Source organism: Vicugna pacos, chromosome 14 (genome assembly GCF_048564905.1).
Source record: "Vicugna pacos chromosome 14, VicPac4, whole genome shotgun sequence".
Classification (NCBI taxonomy): Eukaryota; Metazoa; Chordata; class Mammalia; order Artiodactyla; family Camelidae; genus Vicugna; species Vicugna pacos.
In genome coordinates this window covers 35,036,349-35,060,723 of record NC_133000.1, presented here as the reverse complement: position 1 = coordinate 35,060,723, position 24,375 = coordinate 35,036,349, and the positions used below count along the sequence as shown (strand labels likewise).

At 39.2% G+C, this 24,375-nt stretch overlaps 1 protein-coding gene and 1 long non-coding RNA gene across 3 annotated transcripts in view; both read left to right on the top strand.

Annotated features, from left to right (window-relative positions):
* The window catches only part of LOC140701238 (uncharacterized), a 166,165-nt gene that overhangs the window by 40,675 nt on the left and 101,115 nt on the right, over positions 1 to 24,375 (top strand). The window contains exon 4 of the mRNA XM_072976661.1: positions 13,218 to 13,341. Coding sequence (XP_072832762.1) covers positions 13,218 to 13,341 — 124 coding nt within the window. The remainder of the gene's footprint in view (positions 1 to 13,217; positions 13,342 to 24,375) is intronic.
* LOC140701242 (uncharacterized) lies at positions 572 to 7,658 on the top strand. Of its 2 annotated transcripts, XR_012080227.1 has the most exons (5): positions 572 to 724; positions 1,261 to 1,384; positions 6,180 to 6,273; positions 6,553 to 6,673; positions 7,385 to 7,658. It is a non-coding gene; the product is annotated as an uncharacterized lncRNA (long non-coding RNA). The 2 variants fall into 2 exon arrangements; XR_012080226.1 differs by lacking the exons at positions 572 to 724; positions 1,261 to 1,384 and having other exon boundaries at positions 6,013 to 6,273.

Here is a 24,375-nt window from a genome sequence, read left to right as displayed (position 1 = left end):
TGCGTGGTGTTAGATAGTCTATTATCCCCAAAACAGGGACCAGGCTGGTCTGATGGTCTGCTTTGTAATAAACATGTCTAAAAAATGTATCTTGTTCCCCTCACCCTATGACTTCCCTAAAGGTAAACTAAGCCTTAGTACTCATCGTGGAGTCTACAATCTCTGTCTCATCCCTTCTTTCCCCAAGTTCCTGCCTACTATCTCACAACTGTTAATGACTTTTTCCTTTGATTATACACAATAAATATGGGAGCATTTGAGAGACTCGTGGAGTTGGCTCCCTAATCCCTCTCGCTTTCTTTCCTTTTTCCGCAGTCTTGAGTAATTCATTCCTTGTCGGTAAGACTTCCACCAGCCAGAACCCACAGTTCCAGGTGAGAAGGATGCAGGCTTTATCCCTCCTACCCGAGGGAGAGAGAGTAGATAATTGAGATATGCTTCCCTGTGGTCCCTTCCTGCCCCAGGGCCACTCCAGTTCACCTGCAGCCTTTTGGCCTCTGCTCACAGGGCCTCTGTCCCAGGATTGACTGCAGCCTTTTATTCCCTTGTCAACATTCCCTGTGCCTTTCAGAGGTTGGTCTCTTCTCTGCAATTCAACCCTGGCAGATATGATGGTGGTCAGTGTGCTTGTGGGCAGTTACTTGGGGAATCCCAGGAGCCATGCTGATTCTCCTGAGTCATTCGGGGTTACAGAACTGTCAAGCACTGCAGGAAGGCCATTCACGTGAGTTCAACACAGCATTACATCACTTTCATTTTATTTTTGAATTTTCAGTGGAGAAATTATTTGTAGCACACTGTTCCAGATTTTAGGCCGCCTGCTTTCCTCACCACCATTTCCTTGTTGGCTCTGGTGCTTGTTTTAAGAACCAGGTTTCTTCTCTGGTCATTTGTAGCAGCTGGGCTTGCCGAATCCTTGAATTGCATTTGAAGCAGAATGCTTCTTCGTGATGTCAAACTGATTTTCCTTGTCATGTCTGAATATTTCGTGTACACTCAGTAACAGTTTCAAGTGAAATGCTCTTGTCCAATTTCAGTTAACTAATATTTGCTGATCTCCTGCTTTCATGCTGAGGGCAGTTTCTTCTTCCTGTAATAAATGTTAGCAATTTGCATTTACTATGGAAGGTACTAGCCCAAGGTGCTTTTGTTCTTAACAGTTTTAATACAAATCACCCATTAAAATGTACAGTGGATTTTACTCTATGCCCAGAAATGTGCATCCCAGTCAATCTTAGAACATTTTCATCCCCCCAACAGGAAACCCAGTACGCATAAGCAGACATTATCAACTTCCCCATTCTCCCCAAGCCCCAGGGAGCCACTCTTCTGTCTCTGTGGATTTGCGTGTGCTGAACATTTCATGCAAATCGAGTCACTTCATGTAAGTGGAACCGTCTATTTTGACTGACTTCTTTCACACTGAGTAACGTTTTCAATATTTGTCCACCTTGTGGCCCTGGGTCAGTACTCTATGCTTCGCTATTGCTGAATAATATTCCACTGTATGGCTGGGCCCCTCTGTTTACCCATTCATCACGTGATAGACATTTGGGTTGTTTCTGTTTTTTGGCTCTGAAAAGTAATGGAGAAAAGTAATGGTGAAAATTTCTGTAGGAGTTTTTATGTGAATATTTGTTTTCAGTTCTCTTACTTCTGTGCCCAGGAAGCAGAATTGCTGGATCATTCAGAAACCAAATATTCAATTCTCTGAGGACATGCCAGGATGTTTTCCAAAGAGGCCACGCTGTGTTATGTTCTCACGAGCAAGGGCTGCGAGCTCCACTTCCTCTGTGTCCTCATTAATGCTTGTTAATCTTTTTTTGATTATAATCTATTGTAGTGAGTGTGAAGCGGTTTCTCCTAGTTGTTTTGACTTGATTTCCTTTAGAGCTAATGTTATTCAACATCGTTTCATTGTGCTTATTGGCCATTTGTATATTTTCCTTGAAAAATATATTTTCAGATCCTTTATTCATTTTTTAATTGAGTTGTCTTTTTATTGTTGAGCTGTGGAATTTTATTTTTGATACACAAATTCCTAATCAGATAAATGATTTGAAAAAATTTTCTCCTGAGTGTTGTTTTTTCACTTTCTGGATGGTGTCTTTTGAAGCAAAGTTTTAAATTTTAATGAACTCCAATTTATCTCTGTTTTCATTTTTCCTTGTGCTTTTGGGGTAATATTAAATATCTGATGTATTTTATTTAAACTTGTATATTTAAAATAACTTAATTCTTAGACCGTTCTAGGAGATGGGTACTGTTGTTGTCCCCAGTCTATGCATCGGAGACTGAGATGCAGAGAATTTCACTGACATATCAGTGTCAAAGCTTCCCAGTGCTGTGGGAATTCAGACCCTCATATTTTCCCCTAGCATCTGAGCTCTTCACCACTATGCTCCACTCTTTCCAGGAATCGTTAAAGAAAAAGTCTTTACTTTTTTGATTTCTTGTTAGATTTTTTTCTCATTGGGGACCTCATCTCCTCATTTTACTTTTGGATATCAGTGTAGATTTATTTTAGGTCTCATATATGGAGAAGCATTGCTATCAGTTAACTTCTTTATTACTCACTCTCCAGTGATGATTGTTACTAGTTGACCTAATCAAGTCATGCTTAAGTCTTTCCTGCTCATGACACTAACAGCAGAGTCATGACTTATAGAATGCTCAAAGAAGAAAGTACTTGACTGATTTTATTTTGCTACCCAATCGAATCAATCAAATAAAAACCCCAGTGTTGACACAGACTATAAGCCCTCCAGAATAGGGTCACTGTCTTCCTTGTGTTTCATTTGTTGGGTCACAGTGTCTGGATAGTGCCTTGCTGTCCAGCAGTTTTGTGAGGATACGGTGCTCGTGAATCATTTTAAGGACAGAATTTTGACAATAGACTGTTGTTTATTTCATGAGGGAAAAGGTAGTATAGAATTACTTCTCAGATCTGTTTTAAAATTAAGCTTTGAATTTTGAGAATAGTTCAAGAAACCATAAAAAGATTTTTTTCACTAATTTTAGATCTATCTTAGACACATTATGTTTACATAGCAGAGTAACTTATCAAGTAGATTTGACAAGAGGAGTGTAATATTGATTATTTGTTTTAATTGAAATATTCTACCTGGGATAAAGTAATCAGTGCCTATAAATGAACAAATATGTTTGTATTTCTATGCAACATGGGAGCAGACTTCATATGTTTCTATATAATATATATGACTGTGTGTTTTAATCTTTCTGTCAGTGTTTTAATAGTTTTTCAGCAATTTTGTAACTTTAGAATTCTTCTAAGAAAATCACCCCCGATTCTAGTGCAGTTTGTACTGTGTATCCTGTCTTATGCATGGGATTCCACTGTCCCCTCAGTGAGGAATTTCTCTCCTATTGTGTTAGTAGCAGAGTTAAAGGAACTGTGATTTCTAGGCCTTTGCTCTCCATGTGTTTGCAGTTGGCTGTCAGTCACGATTTTCCCTTTCCTGAGTTTTCATTGTTATATTAGGATTTCTGAAAATAACTATTAATATGTTGCATTGGTCTCCCTAGAAACTTGACGTCTTAGTGCTTTTCAGTTTTCAATTTATGAAAAATGCAAATGCACTCTTGTTTTTAAGTTGTCCTTTTTCACTAGATATTTGTTTATCTCTTTATTGATAAAATAATGTTTTCCCAATGAATGAATCTGTGTGCATGTTTTAAAGGATAACTTATTTTTTATTTTTCTTATTGTAACAGTAATATTCATTGTAGAGAATTTAGTAAATAAGGATAAACACAGTAATAACTTCACAATGGCCTCTAATCTCACCTGGAGGTACAGTTGTAAGGTTTGAAATTGAGAATTACAAGTCCTCTCAAATTGTTCTTTTTCAAGTACGTTTTGTTTACTGAGATCCTCGAATTTCCAAATGAATTGTAGCAGCAGGTAGTCAGTTTCTGCAGAGGAGCCCGCTGGGATTGTGATCGAGACCACGTTGAATATACGAATCGCTCTGGGAAGCACTGCCATTCCAAGAGCACTGTCTTTTGATAGAGGAATGTGTGTGGAGTGTCTGTCCTTGTATTTAGGTCTTCTTAACTTTTTTTTCAACAATGCTTTGAGTTTACAGAGTACTATTTTACTTTTTTTATCTTTGCCTTTATACTGAGGACAAGTGTGCAAGTTACCGGGATCAGAAATGTATTTGAGCCCCGCAACTTGCTGCCACCATGGATGCTGCACTCTTGCTTCGCCCGCTGTACAATCTTGCACAGAATACGACCTCAGTAACTCTCTCTTGAATGAATGATTATATGATTGTTGGATGATGCTTGAGAGTCATTGTGATGATTCTTTCCCCCAGCCTTTCCTCAGTCCTTAACTATGCCCTTTCCCTTCCTAAACTCCAGCCTGGGTTTCAGCCTGCCTGTGGCATTGATTTTCCCTGTTTGTGGACTCTTCCTTTCACTAGTTCACGATAATGTTACATGTGGGCTGTGGAAACTTGCTAGATGTCAAGAAAGAGCAAATCCATTGTATGCTAATATTTTTAGAGTGTGTTATTGTTTTATCGATTGAAATTAAATGAGGCTGCCCCCTGAGCCCTCCCGTGAGCTCTTTTCGCCTTCCTACAGCTGATACTGCTCTAATTGCTGCATGTGCCCTTTCCCCAGCTTTGGTTTTGGAATTGAATAAGTCACCATCACTGGAGCCCTCTCTTTAAAAGATAAAGAGAACATTTGCTCCTTCTCCCTGTTTGGGGACTTCGATGAGATGAGATCCCAGATAAAGAATGGAGCCCCACCTCATTCTGACCTCCGCTCTTTCCGTTCATTTCTTCACGGGAAAAGAGTACTATTCAACAGTATAAAGATTAATTGTAAGCTAATGAGACAGACAAGACAACCGATCATTTATTAAATACCCTTTCATGATAGAAACAAATGTATTATACACACAAACAGCACACAAAGCACGGTAGTACCATGGTTACATTCGTGGGACCGAGTTCGATTCCTGCTCTGGAGTGACAAGTCCTGTGTGATGGAGAACTGGTAGGTTGGCTTAGCCTCTCCAGAACTGATTTTCTGTCCTGCAGAGACGGGGCTCGCTAGGCGTCCCCCCCCGTAGAGGTGCTGTGGGGTGTAAGTGACGCGTGTGGGCAGCCTGAGCACAGCTGCTCGTTCCTCGTAAGTGCAGGGTAGCATAGCTTTTGCAGTGACGGCTTTATGACCGCCCCATGTAGACTGTCAGTGTTCCGAAGGGATGCCTTGTGGTTTGGAGATGGGATTCTCACTTCTGTAAATACCCAAGTATAGTGTTATTGGGCCTTGCTGATTTGAGTCTATTCTTTAGAAAGTACATATTGTAGATATATTTTTCAAGCATGCATACTTTTTTTCTTTTACTATTTAAAGTTCTACCCTCTCATCTCTTGGTGTTACTTTTCATGGAATCCAGGAAACAGTCCTAAGCTACCTGCCTCTTCACACTTTTCCGTGGTGGTTTCCTTCCCTGATTAGAAGAGGGTTTTGCATAGGAAATTTTATTTTTTCCCCTTTTCTTGGAGTCTCTCTCTCTGTCTGCCCATCTCTCACCTCTCAATCTGTCCATTTCTCAACCCACTGATTCTTCTGACATGTTCCAAAACGCATTTCAGGCAGCTTACAGAAGAACAGATACTAAATAAACAGGTGAGAAAATGGAGCCAAGTTCAGACAGTGAGGCTAGGAGGCGAGCCTGTGTGAGGGTTGCAGGCGTGAGACACACGCCTCTGCCCTGTGACTTATAAGATCGACAGCAGCAGTGTGCTTCAAGCTCCCAGCAGACACAGGGAAGCAGGGTTTGTGGGAGATGCTTACTGGCTGTGAAATAAATAAGTGGCTTAGGAGAAGCTCAGCCTTTCCAGCTACTAAGGCTCAGGAGAATATTTTGAGTGTCTTCCAAAATCAGAGTATGGCATCTTTTCTTTTTTCAGAGTTCTATGTATAGTTGGTTACATTCTATACCTGGAAATTTCTCCAAAACTCCTTCCCACGTGAGTCCCATGGCTCGGGAATTCGGTGGTTCTGCTCATTGACGGGGGTTGGCCAGAAACAGAAAATGAGAGCCTCAAAGGAGCCTGGGATTTGTCAGTTATGTTTTGTCAGTGCTGTAGGGTTCAAGAAATGCTTTCACCATTTCTCTCCATCTGAGGCAGCAGCGTGATGTCTTACCAGCATCAGGAGCTCAGGGCCACAAGATGGTGGGGGTTGACTGCACTGCCGTCAAGACAGCTGAGCTAGTCACTGCAGGTGTGGTTCTTTTACATACTGCATTTCATGTTCTTTACTAGAATGTTTCAACAGGGAGTTAATTAACTGAGTTAATTAACATTTAATAAATATGATGCTTTGTTGAAAAGACAGTTATAGGCAGAATATAAGCTGTGAAGTCTTTAAAAACGGTTTCATTACTGAAATTTCATTTGGGTAGATACACAGTTTATCTTATATATGCCTCTCTTTTAAAGTAACAAAGAAACAAGACAGAAAAGGCAGAGGATGATTTCTGTTCTTCCTCTCGGCTTGCAGGTGCCCTCACCCCCAGTAGCATCAATCCAGACACCAGCACTGACACTGGCCGTGCTCAGAACTGCCTCAGGCCTGAAGACACTGCTGACAAATAGAAGGGGATCATGCCCTGTTACAGCAGGTGCTCTCAATTTGTGGGTCCTTATGTAACTGCATGGTGTTAATCAGGATCGCCCGTCCTACATTTTGTGATGCTGCTGCCTTATCTCCTAGTTACTTGTTTCTCTAAGTATTCTTGTATTATTCTCCAATGCGTAGTACTACACACCTAAAAATGCTTTTTTTCAGATGAAAAAGAATGTGCATTTAAAATAATAAGTCTGAAAAAGTGGGCAAAAGAGGCTTTCCTTGTCCCGCTATTCAAAGATAATAATTAACACGTTAACGTATATTTTCGTCAGTGTGTATCACCTCTGTCATAAAAAACCAGAGAGCACTCTGTGACTGTTTACTGTGTGGACACCTCCATTTTCCATTCGGCTTTTTATATGTTTTTCTACAATATTCTATCTCCTCTGGGATGATTTTTGATGACCAGTATAGCATTCTGTCTTGTGGAGGCATCGTCCATTTTACTTCGGACTTAAATAAACTTTTAAATTCCAAGTATACTTAACTGAAATACTGAAAAGAGAACTGTGGTGGTACAGGAAGGCCCTACCTCCCTTCCCCTTATTTCCGAAGATTAAAAGCTGTTGAAAATTTGGTATATATATTTCATGACCTTTATGCCTATGACATACATATATACACACATATGAGAATTCCATGTATACGTGTGTGTATATATGCTTTATTTAAAAATGAGACCATACTATATGTTTTTCTGCAGCTCGCTTTAATCACTCAGGTGTATATCATAGACGTCCTCCCACTCCAGACTCACCCGGTCCTTTCAGATAGAGTGGAGGGGTCTCCTGATTTGCGGGTGTGGTCTCTTTCCCACGCACACCTTTGGTGAGAGAATGCTGTGGACAAGGCCCTGGACCACGGCAAAACGCCGGCTCCCTCATTGCTCGCAGCTCGTTGTGATTTACCGCATCATTGTCTTGATGGTGGACAGTTAAGTTTTCTCCGTTTTCCACTGTCAGAAAGGATATTTGACTGGCATCCTTCTTGTACAGACATTCCTGTGATCTTTTATGAGTATTCCTTTAGTTAAGGCTTCTGGAAATTCAGTCCCTGGATGTGACATTTACATTCATCACAGACTCCTTTCAAGTGACTCTAGAAATTCCTTCCATAGGGGAATGAAAAGATGCACAGTTACTTATGTAACGAATTCTCTATTGCTGGATATGATTTCACTTCAGTTTTTCTTCCCACCATTGTAAACAGTGCTGTGTAAATGCCCTGATGGGTACATCTTTTTGGACTAAATTTGTTTTTTCCTAAAGGAAACGATTCGTAGAAGTGGTGTTGAGTCAGTGTGTACGTACGTTTTTCAGAGTTTACATATCCATTGACATGTCGTCCTCTGAAAATGTCGCTCATGGTTTCTTCTCCCACAGATGGACACTAGCTAGAATATCTTTTAAAAATATTTGCCAATATGATGAGCAAAAGTGCTTTTTCATTGTTTTAGTTTGCATTTGATGACCAGTGAGGTATTGAGCATTTTTCACTCATCAGCCATTTGACTTTTTTAAAATGAATGATTCCTTTTATCCTTTGCACACATTTAAGTGGGGGAGCTTCTTGTTGCTTTGTGAAGCTCTTTGTATGTTATGAACATTAACTTCTTGTCTTCAACAACATGTATCACAGAGCTTTTTCTTGTCATTTCTTGCCTTTCATTTTGTTTAGGAGGATTTTTATTTTGGTAGTGTCTCAAAATATTCTTATGATAATAAATGTATTCCTTATGGGTTTTATCTTTGACATTATTCTTAAAAATAATTTCTTATACTGGACTAAATCTCCTCTGTAGGTTTTTTTTAATCTCTAAGATGGAGATGATAATAGTGCTTGTTAATGTAAGGGTAAGTTGAGTTAATAAGAGCAAAGTGTTGTATTTGCTGTTATTAGTACTTTTTAATATTTACATCACTGTCTGTAATTTATCTTGTGGTCCTTATGAGAGGAATAGTATTTATTCTTTCCAGGTGATTCTCAGATTGTCTCAGGACAATTATTGAAGTCATACTTTTCTCTTTGATTTGAAATCCCACCTTTACAAAATACTTATATACACTAGAGTCTCTTTTTGAGCTCATGGTTCCCTTCTGTCAATCTGTCTTTCTTACTCCAGCACCATAACTTACATATTGTAAAAATTTATTTAATAATTGGCAGTCTGAATTTTTTTTGATTCTTTTCTTCCATCCCAAATTTTCTTGTCTAGTATTATGATTTTATTATTCCTGAAGAATTCCAAAATATTTTGTTCAAGTTAAAAAAAATCAGATTGGAGTTGTCATGGGATTTTTTAGTAAGTTTTGAATTATTCTGATGAGAACTTGCATCTTTACAAAACTGCTTTCCTCCATGCAATTTGTTTATGTCTCTACATTCTCACCTCTTACGTTACCCCTCAGTACAGTCCTGAAGTTTCTCCATTTAGAACATGGGCATTATTTTTTAACTTATTCCAGATTATTGTTTCTGTTTTTGTCAATTTTGTAAGTGAAAATTTTTTGCTATTATATTTTTAAACGCTTAAAACTGAAATTTAGAAAGGAAGATTCGGTTTGTAAATACTCACTTTGTAATTTGTCATTTAAAATTGTAAGTATTAAGTAGTTGTTCCAGAATCCTTTCTTTTTTGTTTTTAAAAATTTGTGTCAAAGATTCTCAAAATGGTCATAGCTAAGTAGTATAGGTGGGGAGTCAGATGGAGAGAGGTAGTGTGGCTCATGTACAAACTGTGAGCAGTGTCATGGCTGCCTTTAGGCTAGAGAAACCACAGAAGAGCCCAGGTTAGACAAGGAATGGCTTTGTATGCACTTGAAAGCCAGCTTTCCTACCTGTATGGTGAAGCCTGGTGGGCGTGGCAGGTAGATGATCAAGGTCTGATCAAGGTCATTTGCTGCACAGAGCGCTGTGTCTGTGAGAAATGGTGACCATTGCCTTGGGAAATGCTTGGTGCCAGGAACAAAGCAGGGGAGCTGGGGAGCCTGTGTTAAGGATTTTCCAGTCCTGGGAGTGGGAAGATCAGACTCTGCATTCAGATGTGAGTTTGAATTAATCCTCTTTAATTTACTGGACCTCTGACTTTTGTCAAGTTATGCAACCTGTTTGAACTCCTGCTTTGTTGTCTCTCAAAACAGGAGAATTACAGCCTGCTGCTAGAGTGTTTGATCAGGGTAAATGATTTGTGTCTATAAGATGCCACATACAGTCACAAGCTCAGTGAGCAATGAGCTGTCCCCTCTTCTCCTGCAACTCAATGCTCGATAAGTCATCAGCGGAAAGCGAGTCCCTAAATTGTATGTGGTGCAAGGAAGAACAAAACTAACGTCTTGCCTTTCCCTGGCAGTATTCTTACTTCTTTGCTTCATGTACCTCTTTTCTCCTTCACTCTCCCCTTTCACCTCCTCCACCAAGAGCCTGAGACTCTCTCAGAACACTAGATTCAAATTATTTAAATGTTGGCTCATTCCCATGAAATGACAGTGACTTAAAAAAAAACTGTACACATCCCAGAATTCATTGTATTTGATTTACACACACACACGTGCACACACACACACACATCAGGCTACCTCCCATTTGCTGAGGGAGAAGCACCACTTTTACTGAGTTTTCATTTACTGAGCGTGAGAGCAGTCTCTTAAGCAGAATTTCACCTGGCTTCATGCATGGTTTTTTAAATTGGATTTCTGCTTTTTATCCATAAAAATATTCTCCTATTAGAAGACAGGAAGTGGAGACATAGATAGTCTGCTGAGATATTGGTGTTATCATATTTGAGTTTTAATGGACATAAGACAGCATAGAGTCATAAATTTTTATGGATGAGAATCCATGATGATGTACCTTGGACAAGAACCTGGGTCTCCTGCCATCGTGTCCACGCGGGTGAAGAGGCAACTGGGTGGGGGATGGCAGGGAACCTTCTTGCTTGAGTTCCAGGTTCTTGTTAGTTTTCATTGCTCAGCTGCCTTTAGTTTATGTCCATGAGGCCTCTCATGGGAAGGTCACTATGTCCTGAGAGACTGAGTTACTAATCAGCAGAAAGCTCTGGACCCACTCATATTTTCCAGAGTTTCTCTGCTGACCTGCTGACACTTTATATAAATGAGATCTAACAAACTACTAGATATAAAATCCTTATTGTTATCATTTGCCCTCAAGTTCAATAGGAATGGGGTGCTGTCTCAGGCTGTCTAAGGCTAGATCTGAACAAAGATAGGGTGATAGGCTGTGCTGCTGGACCCTCCCCAGTCAAATGGGATTTCCACCTTAGTTTTTAGAATCAGGCAGATGAGTTCAAATCTTGTCTTTATCAGTTATTAGCTTTGTGACCTTGGGGAAATAACTACTTTTTTGGTTCCAATTTTCTTTATCTGTAAATAAGTTCAGTATTTATTTTAGGGTTTTTGTTTTAGAATTGAATGAGCTAATTCCCTAATTTATTCCTAAAATACTGATCACATGGTTCTATGCTGGTGCCTTAGTAGTTGATTACTAAGGGACACAACAGTGAGAATGGGGGTGGGGCCCCTGGATCATACAGCTTATATTCCAGGATATGCTTGTAAAAGACAGGATTGCAGTGGATTTTTAGTAAATGTCCATTCCTTTCCTAATCCCCATTGATTGTGTATATATCTTTATACTAATATATGAAAAATTTTTTTGCAATTTAAATCTCTTTGTAGTATTTAAAGAATGTAGCTATAACAAAAATACGTGAAATAAAATGACTTGACTTTTATTTTCCTTTCAATAAGCAAAACAAAATAAAATAGAAAAGAAAAGAAAAAGTATTGAAGGAGTAGAAATAATTTTATTTCCGTGGAATCAACTCCCTATGTTAAGTTTTTCCATTGTGTTGTTCAACAGCATATAAAATTGACAGGTTGTGACTTGAATGTTGATAGCTAGGTGAGTATAGTTTCTTTTTGTGGTTGTCTTTGATGAATTATTTGCACTAGATCATAAATGATGTACATGTTACATATTGGAAACAAGGAAACATGGGAGACATACTACCTCCAATGCAGTCATTTTGTTACCGAGTCCAAACTCGTTCTGCTAGCCGCATGACAGGCCAATAAACCGGGAGATGAGGTGTTGGAGCAAGGAATAGTGACTTCACTTGCAACGCTGGCAGACCCAGAAGACGGCACACTGATGTCCTGGAGAACTATCTTCCCCAAGTAAGAATTCAGTCTCCTTTTATACTAAAAAGGGGCGGGGTTGTGGTTGGTTGTTGCATACTTCTTGCTTTATGAATTGTTTGTCCTTTGAATCCGCTGTTCTTGCAGCTGTCCATGTGGATCAAATCATGGTACCCCTGTAAAACCTCCAAAAAAACAAAGGCTATTCTCTAGTATGCAACTTGCCATCTCTACAGAAGTGCAGATGAGCTAACATTTTTAAAGATCAGGGCCAGGAGAATAGGCTTTCCTGTAGATTTCAGGCTAAAGGCAACTTTCTTTTTCAAATGGTGCAGAGCTACCAAGTCTGAGCCTAGGAAACAGGGCACAGGTTTAAACCCAAAGGAACAGATCTAACATAGGGTAAAAACAGTTATATTTTATTACAATTCCCTCTCCAGCTTCATAGATAATTTTAGTAAGAAACATGAGCAATTTTGTATTTTTGCTTCTTAATAACCGATAAGTGGACCAACTATATTTTGTGAGCAGGGATGCTGTGCAGGCATTGGGGTGACAGCAAACTCTTGTTGGGGGTGGCCGACCCTGCAACATCTCTGATGCCCCGTGAGTGTTGGTGAGGGTCCCTGTAGCCAGGGGCTCTCTTCAGGAACCAGCATATGGGCATTGACCTCTGGAGACCTCTTTTTCGGCTGCAGGAATTTTTTTCAGATATTGAGATTGAAAAATCACTCCAGCTGGGAATAATTAGGGAAAAAAAGAAAAGGAAAAGGGTTTGGAGTAGAGTAGAAGAGTAGGACATAAGTTCATGGAGCCTGAGTGCTTGGCAGCGGGGCCTCGGGAGAGAGGGTAGCAGAGGTGGGGAGGGGCCTGGCTCCAGAACCAGCTCCTGTAATTGTCCCCGCGCCCAAGCCACATAGCTTTAAATTGGCCTGGGCCACCTCTCTGGGCTGGATATCACCCTGGGCAGAACCGTGGTATCTGTAAAGTAAAATGACTTCACAACTATTGCACAGAGCTGCAGGTGTAAGAGAGCCTAAGCCTGTCTCAGAGTGCAGTGGACATGCGGAAAGGAATGGCAAAATTTCCACTGACAGTTGAAATTTTGTTAAATAGCCTGCTACAGTTGTTTGCATCACTTGAATGAATGCAGGCATATTTCTGTGGGCATTTATAGGTTCACTCAACCCCACCAGCCCCTCTTGCCCCCATCGGAGAAGGGCTTTCTCAAGCACAGTGCCCCTCCTGCTTGGGTGGAAAACGCTGCTGGTCCTTGCCTGGGGCCGGGCTGCTGCAGGGCACTGAATCCCCGAGGCACGGCCTGTGAGACACGACAGGAACATCTCTGCCCTTGACTGGGTGCCTCTGTTTCCCCTGCAGTGTAAAAATGCCGGTGACTGAGTTAGAAGCATGCTTCCAAGCTGTCCATGTCCTTGGCATCCAGAAGCGGAGACTGGAAGCTTCAGAATTTATCCAGAATGCGGTCTACATTCACCTTCAGCAGGTGAGTGTATGTCTTTACACAAGTGGAGGAATTACTGCAGTTTTCCTGGAACTTTCTCACTACAAGTCCATTTGATTTTTCTGTGCTAGGATTCAGTATGGCCTGCTAAAAACTCTGGAGTGAGATCTTGAAACCCTGATGAAGAGCATTATTTATTTCATTTCTCTATATGATACTCTTTTACTTTTAAAATTCAGAATTTTTGGTTGTTTCAGGAATTTTTTGGGGGGGCTGGAGAGTCAACTTTGCGACCTGTTGCTTTGTGCCTCTCACCTGTCTTCTGTCACTTGTGAGGCGGTTCCATTTGTGACCCTGTCCGGGTTGTTCATGTTATAAAACATAAAGCCTGTAAAAGTACAGTCCCTTTTCCTCCGAAGACATTCCACAAATACTCCTTTAACCTGGGTGTGGTTTTAAGAAGACAGAATCTTTAGAATATGTCCTTGCAGGTTGCTAGTGCAAAATCCCAAAATCAATAGTCTAGCTCAACATCTAAAATCTTTCTAATTTACCTTGGAATTGTATGGATAAGTGAAGCAGTTTGCTAAGAACTCAGACCAGGTTTAGAATACAGGCTGGTGTAGCTCAGCAGGTCCTCCCAAGCTGATGCTCTGCCAGAGGGCGGGGCCGAGGGGAGAGGGCGGGTCCTGCCCTCCCTGAGGTGACAATTTCATGGCAAAGACTTTCACCTGGTGAAGAACTTGGAGTTTCTTCTAAGAAGAGTGGGTCTGAAAAGAGTCCAAAAAGCGCGGGAGTGACACAGTCCCATTTGTCTCAAGTAAGGGAGAGCGGCTGTGGGGCCACTTAGGAGACTCATGAGTCCAGGTGGGCAGTGTTGGTGGCTTCCACTTGAGCGGTGGGACGGTCAGTGTTTAAAAGCGAACATATTGAAGGCATGTTTAGATGGTAAAAAGGAAAGGATGAAGGCTGTCTGTGAATGCAGGATGGAGTAAGGCCCAGGTTTCTGGGTGGATTAATGAGTTAAATGATGGTCCTTCTGTGCTCTGAGGAGGGAAAGCTGCAGAGGGAGTTCTGCGGAAAACTGATGAGTTCAGCTGTGGGTAAAGTGAAAGGTTGTTAGATGTGTGGTCTGGGAGCTCAGGTGAGAGCCAGTAGTGAATAGGGGGAGGTGAGAGGGACTTTCAAATAATTCTGTCTTGTGAACATACAAATAAGTATGAGTAAGGACACAATTAACACCTCTATATTCTGGATTTAAAGCCCAGTAACATTTTGCTATACTGACTGCAGAGGCTCTTAATATTTTTTAATAGAAATAAGTAGAAACAAAATAGTGGAGTTAGTGAGCATCTTAGAGTAGATATGTGTCCTTGTATGTATTTTTATACCTCATCTGTTTATAACCATAATCTACGAAAAGTTATCTTGCTTAGCATAAGAGTTAAACACAGGGACGTGACACACATTGTTGGGGGTTGAAGCTGATCTTCTCGGGCAAATTATGGACCCTCTCTTTGCCTTAGTTGCATCATCTGTGACTGCCCCAGGGCCCTTCATCACAGCTGATTTCCTAGAGTAGATGTTGGGAGGGAGGCTGCTGAAGGGATTAAGAGGTGGCAACTGCTAGGGATATTGAAAAGAGAGACAAAAACAGATTAAAGCCAATAAACTGAGTACAAATACCATCTAAATAGAAGGAATCCTGCAGTGTTTTGAGCCGCTTATCATAAGAGAAAAAAAATCACGTGGATCCAAAGCTCTTGAGCATATGAGTATTGTGGGTGGGAGGGTGTCTTTATAAAAGTGTTGAGAAAAGGCCTCTTTGTTTTCCTTGACATAACCAGTAAGGATGGGGAGCAGAAGCGAAACCCTCTGCTTCACAGTTGAAGGTGCTGTTTTGTGCAAAACTGACCAAAGTTTGGAAACCAGTCATCAGCGATGCTGGCAAATGAAGAGGCTTCTGGATTGGGTGGGGCACTTGCTGTGACTTCCAGGTGACCTGCTGGCTGGGGGCTGTGAGGCGGGCAGTAGTTTTGCAGGGTGGCCCGGGCATAATCCCTGGCTCTGATGCTGCTGGTCTGATTAACAGATCTGGGCGCACACTGTCCTAATGGGGCAGCTCGGGATGTGGCCTGGGACACCTGTCGTGCTGAGAGCGAGAAGAGGGCTCCCCTGAGGGGGTGTCCCTGCGGAGATTGGAAACCTACACCTGCAGGGGAGGAAGAGCCTCTGAGCAGCGGGCCGGATGCACAGGCAAGACCAGCCTGAGCAAAGAGGTTTCCGGGAGCCGGAAGTCATACAGTGGCCCAAACGGCCTTGTTCCTGAGAGACTGGAGGGAATAGATGCTGAAAAGGCAGGCTAGGGTCAGACCCTGTGGTGGGTTATGAGTGACAGGAGAGGACTGTTCAGGCAGGCATGAGAGAACCCTGTGGGCGTCCCAGCTGGGGTGTCACGCCAAAGGGAAGAACAGAGTTATAGACTTTGCCACTTATTAGCTGTGTGACTTTGAGCAATATCACCCCACATCTCTCTCTATATATATTCATCTGTAAAGTGACACAGTGACAAGGTCGTGTCATCAGAAGTATTAGCTTAGCTCTGATCCTCTTTGTCCAGTCCTGTCAGTGCTTCCCTGCAAGGTTCTGCAACGGCTGCTTTTACCCTGAGACGGGAGGGCTTAGAGGGACATTGTAATACCCGAGGGCAGGAAGGGGTTGCTTTAAAAGCAGACATGTAACCGCCTGCAGCTGCAGACCTGCAGGCAGTTTGGTTGACGGTCCTTGAGAGGACTTTGGAGGCCTTAGCGTCGTCTTAAGTCTTGTTTCCCCTTGGGGACCGGATTTGCCTTTGGGGATTGATGTTGAAGATTTGAGCTTCTGCAAAGCTGTTTTCAGAGATGTGTATATACGTAAAATATCATATAAAATAAAATGATTTATTTAACGTGTCTGACTTTGTAGCTGTTAGGAACAGCTCTGTTGGCCTGGTCTCCACGGTGGACACCAAGGGTGAGCAGAGCGTGCAGGAGGGCAGGCAGCCTGCAGTGCTTCTGTGGGGTGTTCTCCCCAGCAGGGCGCTCTGCTGAGTTGAGTCTTCTATGAGTTTGGTTGCCAGAGGAGCAGACAGCAAATTAATGAGTTCTGGAGGGATTGTATAATGACAGGAAGAAATAGGAACCTGGAGATTTTCCGGACTAAAACACGCTTTTGGTTCCTGATTCAGTGTGTTCCATTTCAGAATTGATGAGTTGTGTCTATTCTGGAACGTCATTGAAATAAACGTTCAGCCTAAATGTTAAGGGCTTTTTTTATTTGGCTGGAGGACTCGAGCCGGGATGACAGCCTCTCAGATCACTCTGAGGGACTGCTCCCAAGAGGTAGGGGAGGAGCTAGGATATATAGAAGCATACAACAAGGACCAGGTAATTGGAACAATAAAATATTGCTTGTTATCTAAAGAAAACCAGATATCTCAAGTTCAAGTATTTACTGCTTTTCTATGTATGGTGAGAAGCAAACATCTGGGTCATTGAATTCATTCTTTTGGCAAGCACCTGGCTATCTAGGGCCAGTATCCTGTCCTTTCTTACTCTGAGTCTGCTCAGATGGCACCACTGTGAGTGGCTGACAGGCCGGGCTGCAGGCATGTACTCGCTGGGGGTTGGCAGCAGCCGCTGATGACTTGGATTCAGCATTCTTTGTTTACTGTCATGGATGCAGTATTTTCATGCACATTGTAGTATTTTCATTCACAGTGCTCCCGTTTGGTCCTAAATTCGACCAATATTTTGAGAGACATTTCATGACCAATTTTGTCCCACGGTGCTAGGATGGCTCATTCCTAGTTCAGGTGAAGAATCTTCTGAGTTGCGATTCAAGGTGTTAGTTTTTTTATCAGGCCCTGTTGATACTAAAAGTTATCTGGATCACCTGTCTTACTAGTCTATTATGATCCAGAAAGTGTTAACCCTTCTTTGCTCATTTCCATACCTAGAATCACACTATTATATTTATTTTATTCAGGGTTATAAATTTCATCTGTTTCTTCAAGATGTTTAGCCATCATCAATCTTGTGGGCCTAGTTACACATTGGGAAATGTAACAGACAACAATTTTATAAAATAGACAGAATATAAATAATACAGCTAGTAATGTTAATAAAGTCACGAGTAAGAATTTAATAGTCGAGAAGTTGTATTTTTGGGTTAAAATTTTGCTTGTGTTTCTGAGTTTGCTCCTATGAGAAAGTTCATATTTATGGTCAGGGTCAGAGCAGGTATTAATTGGCCAGGTGAAATCTCCCACTTTGTAAGATCAACAGTGGCCTAAACAGAACTATAATTTCTTTTTAGAATAACGTTTCTGAGGGCTATCTAGTTAGAGCCTTGGAGTAGGGAAACCCACCAAGGTAACACAGAAGTACTAGACATAGGTAATTTATCATAAACTTAACAAGTGGAGTAGTTCATAATCAAAGGTTGGATAAATTATCAAAGTAGTTGGTATACAGTCCTGGTCCGGTGTCTTGGGTCAGCTGTCTAGCTCAGATGACGTCTTCTTCTCATCCTGGTCTGGTAGCTTTTTCTCCATTTGGGCATTGTTTTAAGGTGAGCAGCGCTCGATAGGCCAGTGCACTGCAGGGGATGTTTCTGATAGGAAATGAATCCAAGACTCCGTTTCCTTCAGCTTTGGTTTGTATGGTCTAGTTAAGAGTACCTGAAAAAGGATCCTTCCATTCAGGTTGGAGACAGTTCTTTAAGTCATGCCTGTTGCAGTATGTATAATCCCCTGGCTGCAGGTCATGAGGCATTGGAACTTTACCCAAGGATAGATTACTGAGCTTCAGAACAAACCTAGAGTATCCTTTTCATAATTCAATTAAACTGTACAGTAATGTGACATAACAGCAAGGAATGATCTGGGAAGTGTCTTAGTAAATATGGACCTCAATTAACAAAACTAGAATTTAATATCCACTAAAATATAATTTTTTTCTCTCTTAAGTTACCCTCAGTTTTCTCAAATATAGCCAAATCAAGATTAAGTTTTTCCAAGTTAAGTCTGATTATTTGATCATATAGGCTTTTTTAAATTGGCTGTGTTGGAAGTTTTAATACGGAGTCTCAGGGTAGAATGTTAAGGTTTGCTAAGGCCAAGAAAGCCACGTCAAGGCTTTTCATGGGTTTCTGCCTTACAGATTTAGGTAAATTCTTTTCTCTTTAAAATCCTTAAAATACCTTTATACTCCTATATCTGTTAGGAGATGATCTCCCTAATTTGATAAAGCCACTGGGGACCTAAGTGTTTTAGTCTCTTGAGGGATCAGATAGAGAGAAAAGATAACTGTTCCAAGTGTGATTACATAGGTATAATTTATCAAATTGCTGTGAACCGTAACTAGCTTAAGGAGAAGAGATTCTTTATGTCTGGGAAACAGGTTAAAAGCCAGTAGTATTTCAAACAATATCAAAAATTATAACCATATTCAACAGGTTAATCAGTCCCATGTAACTAATTCTTTTAATGAGAGTTTTCATTAGAACTTTAAAATGTCTTACCCAGTTTAGTTCACTGCTATAGTGTGAAATTTATTAGAAATCAGTAAATCTCCTTGAAGAGAAAGCATTTTGCAAAACCATCAGAAGAAAACAATTAACTGTCTATAAATGACAAAAGATTTAAAAGCATGGTTAAACACCATTACACTATAATCAATAAAGAAACATGTTCACTATACCCATAATTATCACTGGTAACATTTCAGATATACCAGAATTTTAGGGAGTCCATATAATTTCTACAATATCTATATTAATAATATTGTCTCATTCAATATAACCTTAGAAGTTTTATGATTCATTTGACAATTCCATGTTATTTAAAATGCCAAATGAAAATTTATAGTTTAAAATCTCTCTTTGGGATATTTCAGGGGCCTTCTGTAGCATCCCAAACTTAACTGGAGATTAAAAGAATTTTAATTAATTAAATTAATTTTTATTTAATTAATTAGAATTTTATATTTGGGGAGCTTTTTGAAAGATTTCAGAACACTTGGTCAGATAAACATATAGATCACTGTAAAGTAGTACTAATTCATTAACAAGAAAATACGTCAAATGTAAAGGCAGAACAGATCAGCTAAGTGGTATAAGAAGTTTTACAATCTGTTACTGAAGGTGGATTAACATTTTAAGAAAATTTTTTCCTCTTAACAGAGAGAAAATCAATTCTAATCTTGTACCAGCTTACTTCTAAGATTCATTTACGTTGCCCAATTTGTTTCTAAACTTAGCCAATTCTGACCATGTACAAAACTCTTTCCTCGGGGTTCCTTTTCCACAAGCCTTCCACAGCTTTCTATAGTTAATATTAGTGTGTCCCTTATTTTTCTTCCATTCAGAAGTAACCAGGTTCAGGAGAAAGTCACTATTTTTCATTAACAAAATATAATTCCATTCTTATATCTTCCTTTACATATTTATATTACTTTCCTAAGATACTGAGATCATTCCCTTACTAATAGAGACTATTTCCGTGTGGCACCAATCATATATTAATATTTCTATACACCTTTAGTTTCACTGTAAGAGGAAGTTAAATGTTAAGTAATTCGTATTTCAATGTTATTTTATCTGAAAATGGCATAGCTATTTAATAAAATCTTGTAATTTAACTTAATTTAGCACAACACTAGAATCTAAAGATACCAAACATTTAGAGATTATCTTAAGCATACATTTTAAAAATATATTTTAAATATTTACCCAAAGCTCTCATCTCATTTGCATTTAATTTACTTAAAATGTTACCACAGCACATTACTTTTATTTTTTTTTGACAAATCTGCAACAGATATAACAGGATCTTATTTGACTTTCATTAAACCTAGGTACAGTAAAGGTATTATACATAATATTGATGACTTTAAAGATGTCTATATTAATTAGAACATACTTAAACTAAACAATATCAAATATTATCTTAATATTGAATATTTTCCAATTCACATGACGCTGAAAGTCAATTTGTTCAGTTTTTATTATAAAAATTCTTAATGTTTAAGCTCTTATATTTTTATGTCAATTAAGCAGAGCTCTTTGACTTTGATTTTTTTTCTTTAGCAGTAGAAATATCTCACTTCTATAATGTGTACACAGGCTTATGAACAGACAAAAGCTAGAGATCTCATAGCTTCACTTTAAAACTTACTTATAAGATAGGTATAATAATAGTTGGAGTAAGCTGAATTTGCTTGCTCAAATCACTAAGGCTTACTATTTATGAAACAGACAGTTAAAATTTCTTCACAAAGTCTGAAGGACCCGTCAGAGTTCTGAGTTCTAATATGCCAAAAATTTCTTGGCCTTAAGTTTTATTTCGTTGAGCTATTTAGGCTCAGTTCTAGGTCACTGTTTGTTGTATTTATATTTCTGATCTGCAAGACAAAGACACTGACTTCCAGGTCCCCAGATAACTGCTCTGTCACCCAGACCCAATTTTACCTCCTTAATTGGCATTTTTGTATCAGTGAGAAGAGCTGTAAACAAAGAATTCCATGTTTTAAAACTTTAAGGTTTACTTAATTATGTCTTCCAAAACTTGCATAATGCATTTAGTAAGGTCCCTTTTCCTTGTGTTATAAGTTAAACGCAGGGTAAACCTGTATTTTTTTATTAGCCACTTAAATTAGTTTTTAGTTTTACATTATATTGGAAGGCTTATGTAACTATATTGGTTTATTTTAATTTGTTCAATTAATATTTTCAGAGGGACAGATATGTGCCCAGCCTTATAATACCAAGAAGGGGAAGCGTTTTTCCTCTGAAACATATGTATCCCACAACATAAGCAAAAGTTTTGTATAAAGACCATTTAAATATACCAATTTCACAAACTTTTATCTCAATTTTATTAAATCTTATACCTTTAATTTTTATATTTATTAAGTTTAATCAATAATTCTTATTTCTAGAAGGAGTGCAAGAAACCTTTTTTTTTTTTTTTTTGTGCATTGTATATAATTTTATAGAAGTCTCTAGGATGCCCAAGTTTCAGCCAAAGAGCTTAGGCACTTCTCAGTTTTTAATTTCATTAATTGGTCTGTTATCCCAATTATTGATCAAGTATTTCAGTCTATATATACATATATTTTAAACTGTGGTAAATAAAATGGACTTGTTTGAACTTTAATCTTGGGGGGGAGTAGGTGATCTCTTTGGCCCTTTTTTTTTTAACTTTACGTTGTGTAGTATCAAAACCTTGTTTGTAAATCCAAAAATGTTCATTTTATTTATTTGATTCAAAATAACCATATAAAAATATTTATCCTTTTGGGATAAGCCACTTATTTTTTTCGACATTTTTACAATCATTTTTCCAGTTATTCAACATAATTAACATTAATTATCCTAAATTTTTATTAACATATCTAGAAACATTTATCGGGAAGGAAAAACACAAATGTAGCTTTTCAAACCAGTTTTATTTTTTTAACTAAGTTCTTAGGTTAACCATTAGATATATTTTTCTATATTTAAACTTGATTTTAATAGATACCAATAAAACAGCTGTTTATAATGAGATCTCTTTAAACTTTCACCAATTAAAATGTTTTTCCAAATTAAAAAATCCATCATATGGCCATCAAATTATATACAAATATATATATATATATATATTTATATATATTATATATATATTATATATATATAATATATATATATATTAATATATATATATTTATATATATATTAAATATATATATATATTAAATATATATATTTATACAAATATATATATATATATATATATATATATATATATATATATATATAGTGATTTTAAACCAATAAGATGAAGAGGCCCTTCCACATGAGAGTCGGGGTGTTGCCTAAATGAAATTCAAAGGTTTACTCTCCAAAAGCTAAAAGACTTTGTGGTCCAAGCTGATGCAACAAAGTTTAAGATGACAAAATATCTGAAAATTGGTACAATCAAAGAATTGCTTAGAATCCCAATTTATTTGCGTGGCCACCATATGTACACAATACTTGAAACTTTTGTATGGCGGAGTCCAAGGTTTCCTTTAAAAAATAAACTAAACATACATATACATACATACACACACTTAAAACACACAGAGAAAGATAAAACATTTACATTTCAAGGACACAGGAAGAGAAATCCAAGTTCCCCCTAAAGGGGATTTTGTTTTTATAAGTTCAGAATTCCAAAAAATGCTTTTATCAGTCCTGGTTAGTTATTTTCAGAGTAAGTTTTTTTTTTCCTTATTCCCAATTAATGTTGTAAGTTTTGTATGTACATAAACCTGGCTGGGGTAATAGTTGGAGACTGGCAATCTGTCATTTCTTTTTCTTTTCTTTTCGTTTCTGTTCTTTATTTTTTTTTGAAAGTTCTATTCCCCATTGTAAGGTCGGGTTCTCAAAATAAATTTGCTAGTAAGATTTCCCACAGGGACAACTCTGTGGCATGAAGCCTTTGTCTCTACCACTCCTGGAAGACTCTCTGTCACCCGAGAAAGCTGTCACCAGCCAGGAGGATGTTCCGAATTTTGGAGTTGAAAGTTTCCTCATAAGAGTTTTACTTTTATCCTGAAAAATTCAATGGAGGTAACCAAATTGAGGAAAATATTAGACCAGACTCTTACCTAACCACTCAGTCCTGAACCCAGTGTCTTTCAACTTGGACTCACTCGGGATGTCTCCACTGGATGAATATTTTCCTCATATGTTTCCACCAGCCCCCCTTTGGACATATCCTCAAGGTGGGTATTTCCTATTACCTTTCAACCAGGCCCCACCCAGTATGTCTCCACTGGGTGGGTAATTCACCTCAGTTTCTTTCAACTGGAGGGCCACGTACCTGGATACACCGCCAGATAAAACTTAGGATCATCAACCAATGTGTGAGATCCGAGAACCAGGAGAGACTCACCCAAATTCATCTGGACTCCCCGAGGAGGCGGATGGGCACAAAGGGCCACTGCTGGTACCAAGGCTCCGGTTACTCGGAGAGTTCAGGTGGAGAGAAATCTGCTGTGGTGCTTCATGGTGTCCAAAACTGTTGACTGAAATACATGTGCAGTCTAAAAGTTAAGAGTTATGTTTTATTTGGCGGGAGGACTCGAGCTGAGCAGACAGTCACACAGAACTCTATGAGGGACTGTTCCCAAGAGGTTGAGGAAGAGCTAGGATATATAGGAGCTTTACAACAAAGACCAGGTTGTTGGAACAATAAAAGATTGCTTGTTATCTAAAGAAAGCCAGGTATCTCAAGTTCAAGGATTTAGTACTTTTGTATGTATGAGAGGAAGCATATATTTGGACTCACTGAATTCATTTTTTAGACAAGCACCTAGCTATCTCGGGCCAGTAGCCTGTCCTTTCTTATTCTGAGTCTGCTCAGATGACACCATTGTGAGTTGCTGTAGCAGCTGGGCTGCAGGCCTGTCCTAGCTGGGGGGTGGTGGCAGCCTTTAATGACTTGGTTTCAGTATTCTTTGTTTACTGTCATGGTTGCAGTATTCTCATTCACATTGTAGTATTTTCGTTCACAGACTGATTATGGATAATCTGCAACCTTGGAAAGCAACTGAGATGGAATTACTGCAGGTACCTTCTGCTTTAATAAGCCGTGTGCAAACATAAACATGGAGGAAGCATACACTTGGATTTGGAGGTGTAGGGAAGGGTTTCTGCACATTACAGGAGAACGCAATGCAGAATTCCTTAAGTCCAGCTTTCTTTACTGTAGTGGTTTCTGAGAACAGTTTATGATATTTAACCAACATTGACAAACGGTGGCACACATTGCATTTAAGAGCTGGCTGGCTGCAAACTTGTATATTGGACAGGTGGAATTCATAGGCAAGTGGTCAGGTGGATGGGAGAGAGATGGAGCCAAGGCCTGGGCCCAAATTCCGGTTTAAATCGCCATTTCTTCACCACAGGGCCTTGGAATAGAATGCAAACTCTCTTAACCTGTTGGTGAATCTGTGAAATGGGCATGAAAATATTCGTTTCTTCCTGGGATTGTTGTAAGATCTAAAG